Source organism: Pseudorasbora parva, chromosome 4 (assembly GCF_024679245.1).
Source record: "Pseudorasbora parva isolate DD20220531a chromosome 4, ASM2467924v1, whole genome shotgun sequence".
In the NCBI taxonomy this organism is placed as follows: domain Eukaryota; kingdom Metazoa; phylum Chordata; class Actinopteri; order Cypriniformes; family Gobionidae; genus Pseudorasbora; species Pseudorasbora parva.
In genome coordinates, this window is record NC_090175.1 from 2532446 (window position 1) to 2544840 (window position 12395).

General features: G+C 38.3%; 1 protein-coding gene across 7 annotated transcripts; it reads right to left on the reverse strand.

The window, feature by feature from the left end:
• Positions 1-1051: 1051 nt before the first annotated feature.
• On the reverse strand, positions 1052-11620 carry LOC137072648 (NACHT, LRR and PYD domains-containing protein 3-like). Of its 7 annotated transcripts, XM_067440542.1 has the most exons (13): positions 11463-11558; positions 11038-11131; positions 10227-10468; positions 10031-10144; positions 9836-9949; positions 9641-9754; positions 9445-9558; positions 9256-9363; positions 6980-8998; positions 6689-6862; positions 6420-6593; positions 2038-2084; positions 1052-1926 (listed from the first exon to the last, which is right to left on the reverse strand). In XM_067440542.1, exons 3-13 carry the CDS (start codon positions 10358-10360, stop codon positions 1397-1399), a joined length of 3642 nt encoding a protein of 1213 aa, XP_067296643.1. In that variant the 5' UTR covers positions 10361-10468; positions 11038-11131; positions 11463-11558; the 3' UTR covers positions 1052-1396. The 7 variants fall into 7 exon arrangements, with proteins under 7 accessions (XP_067296643.1, XP_067296641.1, XP_067296637.1 ...); XM_067440540.1 differs by having other exon boundaries at positions 1052-2084; positions 10227-10444; positions 11463-11604; XM_067440536.1 differs by having other exon boundaries at positions 1052-2084; positions 11463-11603.
• Positions 11621-12395: the final 775 nt, after the last annotated feature.

The window sequence follows — 12395 nt, forward strand, 5'->3', positions numbered from 1 at the left end:
AGAGCTGTACAAATCTCCTCAGTGGTGGAGGTGCGCTATTATTAAGAATCTTAAAAATTAATCGTACATTTGAGTACACAATTAAATTCGCAAAATTTAAGATTTTTAACCGGTTAAAAATTTGACAGTGATGATGTCTCAACGGTTTTTTATCTAATACCTTTACAGCCTGATTATAAAGGGATTTTAAAGGTTTTAATGTTGTTTCACTTGTTTGAGACCAACACGAGATACAATAATTAACATGAGAAACAATCATTGCATCAAGATATATTTTTGCGGCATCATAAGTCAGCATATTTCGAATATGTTTAAAAACTGAGATGTTGTATTTTAAAATATTAGACATTTTTTTGATATGCTTTTTAAATCCTAACGTTGGTTCCAAAAGGACACCTAAGTATTTAAATTCATCTACTACTTTTATCTTCTTATCTTTTAGAGAGAGAGTTTACTGAAAATAAACATGATTTAGCTAACAGTGACTCATTGCATAGCAAATATAAAATAGCAAAAGAAAAAAATATTAAAATATAAAAAATAGTAATTACAAATAACTGATAATACGCAGGAACTGAATGTTTAATGTTGTGTGTTTGTCACAGATTGATTGAAATATGTCTCATCTGGGTCAGGTAAGACATGAAAATAATCAAAGACCTTAAGACTGGTATCTTACTTAAGATGGTGGAATACCTTGAGAAGTCTGTTAGAAACAAAACTGCACTTTACCAACATGCCCTAAATAAACACAAATTAAGGAAAAGTTTTCCCCACTTCAAACATAACCACAGCGACTTTATCCAGATGAAACAAAAGGGCAAATGTTCATACCTACTTGAAGATAGTCCGGCAAGCTCAAACTATACCGTGAGGTATTTGATGCCCCACAACAAAAGACAACAACTGGAGAAGAACTGAAATAGTGTGCAACATGCAGATAAATGTTAATTATAAGATGACAACACAGGACGTATTCTGAACTGCTCATGTACTCAGACTCAGAAATAAAATCTCAAAATCTATTGTATTGTATATATTAAATGTGCAAACAAACAAATGCCTGCCAAAGTACAACAGTAAGGAAGACTTAAACATTGGTTATACAAGGTTAACATAACTGCTCTTTAGTTGAGTAATAGTTAGTATGACAACTGCAAAGTTTCAAAACCTTTTACTAGGGACTGTCCTGAGCTGTAATGTCTAAAACAGTTTGGGTCAGGACTGATTACTGACCAACAACAGACCTGAATTTTTTTGGGGAAAGACAATCATTATTTATGCAAATTCCTTATGACGCCTCTTCAGGAACAGAAATTACATTGCACCATTTGAGTGTGCAATTTGTTTCATATAAGAAAGTTTGTAACTGCTTAAAAAAAGAACTTGTGATGGTTCAGATATTTCTCAAAGACACTGAGGCATCATAAACCCGAAATCCAGCATAGAGGGGTTCAGTGAATGTGGTGTTGAATGTGTGTAAGTGTGTGAGTGTGTGTGTGTCAGAGACACTGTAGAAGGACAGAGTGCCAGCCGATACATCCACATACACTCCTACTCTACTAGTGGGTGGTAAAGGAGCAATTAAGTCAGTTCTGTCATTATTGTGACAAACAATGTAGCTGTTATCAGAGCAGAAGAGACTCCAGGATTTGTCATTCCATCCAAACACACAGTCACCAACTCCTTTCCTGCTGATTCCTTTATATGTCACTGCTAAACCAGTAACTCTCCCAGTCCATTCAACCTCCCAGTAACAGCGTCCGGTCAGACTCTGTCCACACAGAACCTGAGGATACGTATCAAACCTCTCTGGATGATCAGGATACGGCTGCTGCTCTGTCATATGTGTCACCTTCCTGTTCTCCTCAGACAGCATGAGTTGGCTGTTGACTGTGTTTGGATCCAGTGTGAGATTACAGGCATCTGAACACAAGAAGAAAGATGCGAAGAACATTATGCATGGTTTTAGAGCTTTGTGTGTGTGTGTGTGTGTGTGTGTGTGTGTGTGTGGGGGGGGGGGGGGGGAAGACCTACATTTTCTTGGTCCTTGTGTGATTCTAAAATGTTCTCCATGATCCACACTAGAAAGACACAAATATAAAGCAAAAATCACTGAGCACTATAAAAATCAGGCACTCAAAAAGTGAAAACAAGAGCCACATTCAGACGTCTTGTAAGAAAGTCGAATAAAGTCAGCTACAGAGACAGAACCACTGAAAAAGCCAACAACATCAAATACTTCAGCAAAAACAAATACTAGGTTACCTAATGTAAGAAAAAGTCACCAATATAAAAAGAACAAAGAAACTAATTACAGACAAAACCGACAAATACAACAGCATGAATATATAAATATTATTAGCAGTGTTTTACCATTTTTGGGAAGATGTACTACAGTAGTATTCAAATAAGTAATAACCTACAGCAACAAAACATTAACAATCAAATGTAAAATAACACTGCAAATACCACTGCATAGTCCACATTAAATATAGATTAATCCTTATTAATGCTATGGAGACAATATACTGTTTCATCCACATTGTCTGTGTATGTTTGTAAGACATACACAGACAGTCCACATTAAATATAGATTAATCCTTATTAATGCTATAGAGACAATATACTGTTTCATCCACATCCACATCCACTTTGTATGTTTGTATTTCTCAATGTTAGGTGGTCTCTTAATTTTTTCCAGAGCAGTATAACCCACTGTTTTCTCTCCAAAATTCATTTGGAATGTTTGCGTGGATGGCCTTATCCAAAGTCCTATTGCTTATCTGCACTGGCATAACAGAGTGGGACAAGAGTGTGTGTGTGTTAAAAAAACTACACAATTATTGTAATTTAGCAACTTAGAAATCACATTTATTGTAAATATTTTAATCCTTACATATACTATATAATAGTACATGTTGAAAACCCCATACTGGGATGTTGATGAGGCTCTTCTCATTAAAACCAAACATGTGAATCAGTGATTGTATATCAAGATCATGGAAAAGTTTGGATGCATTTTGTTTTGTGATTTCAACAGAATGAATACAGTCTACACAACTGTTAGCGATAGACTGAAGCACTCGTCTGTGCACAAGCCACCACTACTGATAATAATGGCAAGGAAGCACTGCGTGGTTTCAGAAACACATCTCAGCGCCAGACTGTCTCTTATTTAACGCTGCAATTCAACTAAAGATGTTTAATTTGTATTAGATTTATCTGTACAGTCCCTGACAAAAGTCGTGTCGCTTATCTATTTTCTAGAAATACCTGATATTAACCTGAGTTTTAATTCATTCATTGGTGTTAGAAATAGCTCATATGAAAAGCTAAAACCCTCCCAAATGATGTTTAATGCACTGAAATAAATAATTTTCACAAAAAAATATTTATCATTTAATCAAGACAGAAAGGTCAAATTTTGGCAAGACAAAAGTTTTGTCACCTATACAGAAATTGAACAAATTTACTGCAAATACAAAAATATGTCAGCAAATTAAGTTGTGGTGCTGTGAGATCCAAATGTAATATCTTGTATGACTTCCATGAGCTTGAAGGACTGCATCCATGCGGTTTGGCAAGGATTCATACAATTTATTGATGAAGTCATCCGGAATAGCTAAGAAAGCAGTCTTGCATGCCTCCCAGAGTTCATCAATATTCTTTGGTTTCGTCTTCCATGCGTCCTCTTTCATCCTACTCCACATATGCTCAATGATGTTCATGTCTGGTGACTGGGCTGGCCAATCCTGGAGCATCTTGATCTTCTTCGCCTTGAGGAACTTTGATGTGGAGATGGAAGTATGCGATGGAGCACCGTCCTGCTGCAGAATTTGGCCTCTTTTATGGTTGGGAATAAGAGGTAGCTAAGATTTCTTGGTATTTTAGACTATTGATGTTGCCTTCCACCCTACAGATTTCTCGCACACCCCATACTGGATGTAACCCCAGACCATGATTTTTCCGCCACCAAACTTCACTTTTTTCTGGGCGAATCTCGGATCCATTCTGGCTCCAGTAGGTCTCGGATCCATTCTGGCTCCTGCAATATTTGTGCGACTGTGGTGCAATTCAACAGAAGATTCATCTGAAAAATCCACCTTCTGCCACTTTTCCAGCGTCCATCCTTTTAGCAGGCTGTGGGCCTTGAGAAATGCCACACGGTTTTTCAATTGTCTTTTGTTTAGTGCTGGCTTCTGGGTACTGATTCGACCATGGAGGCCATTTCGAGACAGAATCCGACAAACTGTTCTGGTTGACACAAGGACTTCAGGTGACCAGGTCTCGTGGAGCTCTGCTGCAGTGGAAAATGGGCTGGCCTTGGATTTTCGAGCCAACAAACGGTCCTCTTGAACAGTTGTCTTGCGGGGTCTGCCTGACCTGGGCTTGTCAAAAACGTCTCCAGTCTCTTCAAATCTTTTTTTTATCCTCTGTACTTGACGCTGAGACACATTGAAGGTGTCTGCCACATCAGCAGTGGATCTGGTCTTCAGCCTCTTGATAATCAAAACTTTAGTCTCAGGGTGAATCTTAGGCATGTTTGCAGAGGTCTAGTTGCAGTTGATGTGAAGGTCTAGCGTACTGGGGTTCTTTTTATACACACTTGAGACCTAATTGATCCATTATTAGTCACAGGTGAAGGTGACAATATGACACTCATATGACAAGGTGACAACACTTATGTCTTTGCAAAAATTGACTCAATGGGCTTTACCAAGCTGTGAATATTAGAATACTTTTTGAAAGTTTAGTTTTTCACTGAAACATTATCACAAAAGCTGGTGGGATTAAAATGAGCCATTTCTTGTAAAAAAAATCTTGATTAGAAATATATTTCAGCGGCACTTTAGGTCAATTTGTACACAAGCGACAAGACTTTTGTCAGGGACTGTACTGCAAGATGATTCAAAAAGTGGTGGGCACCAGGGTTGATCTAAAACGTTGACAAACATTGACTCACGCATCACTGGTGGGCGCATGTCCCACATACCACATGCAAATTACACCTATGCTTATCTGCCTTTGGCCCCGACTCGCACACAGAAAGCCACATGAGGAACAGTGTCTCTTTGCGTCTCGATGTCCTTTAAATAACACTTTTAAAATCAAACAAGTAAGGCAAACAAGTTGCACAATAATCGTTTAACCTTGATAATCTTGTTTTCATAAACTTTGGAAGCCAAAATCGAAATCTAAAATCAATTACAATTAATCACACAGCCCTAACTCTATGTGTATACACATTAAAGCAGCACTAGGTAACTTTTCAACCTTCATAATATATTTTTTAGACTCTTGTGATGATAAATCGACTTACAATAGGTTGAATAACACGTCTGCCATAGCCTGATGGGGTCTGTATCGTTTTTAATCGTACTTTTAAACTTCGGGTTTCGGGTAGTAACCTGAGAAAAAAAAAAAGAACTACAAAATTCGACTGCTTTACGGCATATACGTCACTTCCACCAACACACACACTTCCTTACATTCGGACGTGCGAGCCCAACTTTGTTCGTCGGATAATATAGTCATGTCCGAAGCAGCAGAGACAAATAAGAAAGAAAAGGTTTTGTTGGAGGAAAGCAATAAGAGGAAATGAAAAAGTGATGGGATTAAAGGCAGGACGAGGATCAACATGTGACCAGCGTTTGCTCGTCGGCGTGAGCTGAAGGAGGCGTGCCCGACCGATGCTGTCCTGCTTGTTACGGTGATTACCGACCACTCAAACATTGAACTGAAGTATCATATAGATTCTGTAAAACGCTAACCAATAGACTACTATAATGACGCTGGCTTGTAAACGTGAGCATCGCGATTATTTGGCATTTGAAAAAAATAAAACCCATTAAAAATTATATCCATATGACATGCTGAAACATAAGCCACTGACTGTAACGTTACCTGGGATGAAGACATTTCACACGCGACGCCAGAAGAACTCTTGCAGTGTTCAGGGGAACTGTTAGTGCTGCACCGACCCGCGGGACGCTTTTATGAAGTTATTTGGCCCGCACCGCACCACTGTATATATTTTTACAACCCGCCGCGCACCCGCGACCATTAAATAGACATACGGGGTCCGCGGGTTATGAGACGACCCACGCATCACTAGTTCAGGGCTATCAGGGTTGTCATGTCAACAAATGCACGCGCGATGGCATCCCCTGTTGTAGGATGACAGATCTTACGACAGTAGTTGAGGACATTATTTTTTCCAAACTGTAGGGGGACCCCGAGAGCAAAAGTAGCCAAGTGGTGCTTTAAGTTATTGTGTAACTTAGATCAGTGCTTCTCAAAACTGTCCTGAGAAGTCCCACCACTGCATATTTTGGAGTGTCTCCCTCAACTAACACACCTAATTCAATTCACCATCTCATTAATAGAGACACATACTTAGAGTATCTGTCACATACTTGAGTATCTGCAATTCATAATTTGGATCCTTCAGCTTGTTAGAGAGCAGCTTGACCCCATAATCTCCTGGGTGATTGTAGCTCAGATCCAGCTCTCTCAGGTGTGAGGGGTTTGAACTCAGAGCCAAAGACACATAACCACAGCCTTCCTCTGTCACCATACAGCCAGACAACCTACAGACAGTGATCATTAGATAGATCATCCACAGACATTAACATTATGACTAGCAGAATGTACATTATCTCTTAGTGTATATGTTCTTAAAAACCTCAGTATTTGCAGCTGACAGTTTGGACTCTTCAGGCCATCAGAGAGCAGCTTCACAGCTGAATCCTGTAGGTCATTGTTACTCAGATCTAGCTCTCTCAGGAGAGAATTAGAGGATTGTAGAGCTGATGACACAATTTCACAATGCTGAGCAGTGAGATTACAGCCAGCAAGACTGAAACAAAGCAGGACAATAGAATAAGCAAAATATACTCCATATGTACAAGTAAGCACGACAAAAAACATAATTCCTTTCAGTAAATACTTCAATGTAACAAGATTACATGCTCACAGGGCTTTTGTGCAGTTTATCACAGCTGGGATCAGTCTTCTTCTACCCTCATCTGATGTGTTGTATTTCTTGAGGTCCAGCTCATCCAGCACCTCCTCTGACATCTGAAGCATGTAGGCGATTGTTGAGCAGTGAGCAGGAGAGAGTTTCTTCTCTGAGTGTTTGTCTGATTTCACAAACTCCTGAATCTCTTTGGACAGAGTCTGATCTTTGACCTCCAGCAGACAGAGGAACAGATTGATGGATCTTTCAGTGGAGAGTTCATGTCCATCTTTGATCTTCTCTTTAATGTACTGTGTGGTTCTCCTGATGCTCTCTGAGCTGTTCTCTGTGTGTGTCAGTAGATCCTGTAAGAGTCTCTGATTGGACTCCAGTGAGATGCCCAGCAGGAACCGCAGGAACAGGTCCAGCTGTCCATTCTCACTCTCAAGGGCTTTATCTACTGCTCCTCTAAGCAGATTATGCATCACATCAATAAACTGCAATGTGTCAACATTTTTCATTACATAATGGTAAAACACATAGAAAGCAGCGAGAAACTCTTGAATGCTCAGATGAATGAAGCTGTAGACTTTCCTCTGATAAATCACAGATTCCTCCTTAAAGATTTCAGTGCAGATCCCAGAATACACTGCGGCGTCAGTGACGTCTATGCCGCTCTCTTTCAGGTCCTCCTCATAGAACATCACATTGCCCTTCATCAGCTGTTTGAAAGCCACTTCAGCAAGTTTCACAATTCCTTCTCTGAGTTTCTCTGGATCTCTCTCTTCATACTTTTGATTTCTCATGTTGATCTGAATAAGCAGGAAGTGGATGTACATTTCTGTCAGAGTTCGAGGGATTTCTGAACTCAGATCTTCTTCCAGGAGCTTCTGAAGCACAGTGGATGAGATCCAGCAGAAAACGGGTATGTGGCACATGATGTGGAGGCTTCTTGCTCTTCTGATATGAGAGATGATTCTGCTGGCTTGATGCTCGTCACTGATTCTCTTCCTGAAATATTCCTCCCTCTGAGGCTCATTGAATCCCTGAATCTCTGTCAGACGGTTGATGTATTTGGAGGGGATCTGATTGGCTGCTGCTGGTCTGGAGGTGATCCAGATGAGAGCTGAGGGAAGCAGTTCTCCTTTAATGAGGTTTGACATCAATACACCCACTGATGAAGTATCAGTCAAATCAGAAACTTTCTGACCGTCTGAAAACATCAGTGTGATTCTGCTTTCATCCAGACCATCAAAGATAAACACAACTTTACACTCATAAATCTTTGAGTCCAGATCTCGAAGTTCAGGATAAAAGTCCAGCAGAAGTCTGTGAAGACTGTACTGATGATCTCGGATCAAGTTCATCTCTCGAAATGGAAGCACAAACATGAAATCTACATCCTGATTGGCTCTTCCCTCAGCCCAGTCCAGAATGAACTTCTGCACAGAGACGGTTTTTCCGATTCCAGCGATGCCTTTAGTAAGAACAGTCTTGATTTGGCCTTTCTCCTCACATCCTGGTTCAGGTGAGGCTTTAAAGATGTCATTGCAGTCGATTGGAGTGTCTTGTGAGTGTTGTGTTCTGGCTGTTTTCTCCATCTGTAAAACCTCATGTTCTTCATTCAGTCCTTCTCTCTCTCCCTCTATGATGTAGAGTTTTGTGTAGATCTTGTTCAGGAAGGCTTGATTTTCTTGGAGTTTGATTCCCTCAAATAATCTCTCATACTTGTTCTTCATGCTGGTTTTGTGTCTGTCTTTGACTCTCTGTTGTTCATCATCTACTGGTTTCTGCAGGTCTCCGGTCTCCTCCTGCATGGCCGTTGGAGTGTAAGAGTGAGCAGAATCAGAACTAGACCCTGTCATGACTCTGTATCTCTTACTGCGCTGAGGACAGTCAAAGTCTTCTGATGGTCTGGACTGATCCCAGTACAAACTGTGTTTACAGGTGATAGAGACCAGATCTTTCAGAACTTGCTCAGAAACTCCACATCTGGACTGAACCTGGATCAGACTCTTCCTCTCAGTAGAAGAATATCTTAGTATTGAATTTTAACAAATGAACACAAAGGGAGAATATAAGAATTATTTGCACCAGACAAATTGGTTAATTATGATTAATCAATAAAATCAAGTGAAAATCAAAATATATTTTGACAACAAATTCCATTAGCGATCAGTCAGGGATGTGCAAACTATTTTCCCCAGTGAATAACTTTCTATTTTATGGTTACACTCTTATCTTTTAGATAGGATTTGCTAACATCAAGAAAGTCAGCATTAAACTTGTCTTACCTGGGGTCAGAAGTCACTGATTCATCTGTGATATTAGGAGGCATAACTATTGATGTGTTACTCTTCACACAGCCTGGTTCTGAGGATGTTGCCTTTTGATTCTTTAGCCTCATGAGATCAATCAAAGGAATAAGTGAATCTCCATTTATAAATTTCATTAAAACCTTTTAGTATCAGAGTTTGTCTTACCTTGGGTCAGATGTCACAGCTTCATTACTGATATTAGGAGGCATAACTATTGATGTGTTACTCTTCATAGACACACAGCTGGCTTCTGGGGATGTGGCCTTTTGATTCTTTAGCCTCATGAGATCAATCAAAAGGAATCAGTCAATCTCCATTTATACATTTCATAAAGTATTTTCAGTGTCAGAGTTTGTCTTACCTTGGGTCAGATGTCACAGCTTCATTACTGATATTAGGAGGCATAACTATTGATGTGTTACTCTTCATAGACACACAGCTGGCTTCTGGGGATGTGGCCTTTTGATTCTTTAGCCTCATGAGATCAATCAAAGGAATCAGTCAATCTCCATTTATACATTTCATTTAAACCTTTTAGTATCAGAGTTTGTCTTACCTTGGGTCAGATGTCACAGCTTCATTACTGATATTAGGAGGTATAACTATTGATGTGTTACTCTTCATAGACACACAGCTGGCTTCTGGGGATGCAGCCTTTTGATTCTTTAGCCTCATGAGATCAATCAAAGGAATCAGTCAATCTCCATTTATACATTTCATTTAAACCTTTTAGTATCAGAGTTTGTCTTACCTTGGGTCAGATGTCAAAGCTTCATTACTGATATTAGGAGGCATAATTATTGATGTGTTACTCTTCATAGACACACAGCTGGCTTCTGGGGATGTGGCCTTTTGATTCTTTAGCCTCATGAGATCAATCAAAAGGAATCAGTCAATCTCCATTTATACATTTCATAAAATAATTTAAGTATCAGAGTTTGTCTTACCTTGGGTCAGATGTCACAGCTTCATTACTGATATTAGGAGGCATAACTATTGATGTGTTACTCTTCATAGACACACAGCTGGCCTCTGGAGAGGCTGCGGTGTCCCTTGTCTCCATCTCCTCATTCAAACTCATTTTAGTGTTGGTGTCCTCATCCTCTAGCCCCTCTAGCCTTAGAGATTCGTTTTAGGTGTAGTGCTTTGCTGCTTTTCTTTCATTCTAAGAAAATAGCCAACACAAATTCTGGAACACAATTAACATTTTCCATAAAAGAACAATAAAAATGAAATAATCAGGGCATTATAAACCTAAAATAAATAAATGATTGTTTATTTAGACTAGGGCTATGAAATTATTACAAATGTTTTAACTAATTAATTAAACAGCGTTTGTGCAATTGATTGCACCCAAAGTAATTAAAGGACACTAGGCATCATACATAAAGTTGGAGAATCAATGTAAACATTTTTTATTTTATTTCTTTAGATTTTTTAACAATTACAAAACATATTTAAAAGTAATACCAAAAACATGTTCTGAATGCAAAACACTATCAATCCTTAGGATCAGTTCACCATAACAACCAGAAAAACTTGTTTACTGTGCAAACATTAAAAAAGAACTTTAAAAATGAAACGTAGGCAAGGGAAACATTTCACTCCTTTTTTTAAGAAAGGGAATTCTTATTAGTGCACAAATGCTGCTTATATAAAATAGATGGCTCTGGTTAAATAAAGTCATGTTTTCATGTGTCAAAGTCTTTCAAAACATACTTTCATCAGATGCCACACCCACTCCACCTCACATCTCACCATCGTCTATGAAGCATGCCACTGATTTTAGCCCAATACTTTCCACACATCTGTTTTACAATCCATCCAGAATACGCTGGTATATTTTTTTAGGCTATAAAATGAATAAAAGTATCATAAAAGTACTGACATGTCATGTATATGAACCAAGCAGGTAAATTCTATGTCAATATGAATTAATTCAGGTGAAACCTGAGTAATCTCTAGTAATAGATATTTTTTAAATAATCTACCATGGAAAAATGAACCTGTTTGGTAAATATTTTAACCATTTTTCAAAAATTTGCATATGTACATTCATTTAATAGGCACATTACACAATTAAATGACAGGTCAGATAAATGTGAATCAAGCAGGTGAATTCTTAAAGACGGCTTAGTTTTAAACTGGCCAGACGGTCCAAGAAGTTGAAAAAATGTAATTACCATGAAAAATATCCCACTGGTCAACGTAGATTTTCTTTAGCCTATTTCCTTATTGATGTAAAGCTGCAGTATGTTTCTGCTTTCAGTTTTCTAACTTTTCTACCTGTTAGACCTGTTTTATTCACAATTCAAGGAGGAGTTTCATGAAGTAGGTCATGGGCGGAAAAAAACAAGATGTAGTGTAACGAAGTGTAGGCTACAGAAATTGACACTAAACTATTTTAAAGCTTCTAGAATTCACCAAAATGTTGTTTTTCAATATATAATATATTATAATGTTATACTGTAGGCTAGTTAATATATAATATACTATATTATAATATAAATTAGTTTTGACTAAATGAATCAAAATGTGACATAAACAACAGTTTGATAGGGCAGGAAACTCTATATTTGAAATTCACGTAAACATATTGTCTATAAATGCAAAATTTCCTGTTTTACATTTTTGACGTATGGCACATGTGCTGAACTCTGCAGTAAACACATGGAAATGCACTATATATACCTATATAGCAACACAATCTTTGGAACATGTGCTTGCAAACAGAAGTACCCATAACCCAATGCATAAAAAAACGACTTTTTGACTTAATGCAGTCAACATGCCATGGTGAAATAAGTGACTGAATACAGACATTCAGCACAAATTAATTACCATTTGGATGCATATGTCCTCTTCCTCTCATGTTTCATGATAACCAAGTTTGTAATTCTCAGTCACACTCCAAGACCATATTTGTGTTCATTCCTAAATTAAATATTATATAAATCATGTTTTTTTGGACACATTCGGAATGTTTTATATTGACATTAGTATACGACTTCTAGACAGAAGCATTTGGGGCACAAGATGACAACAAAAAACAAAGTTCAAATTTAAGCTATATTCACAAGGAGCAACATCTGCATGCACAGCTGCCAACTTTTGAG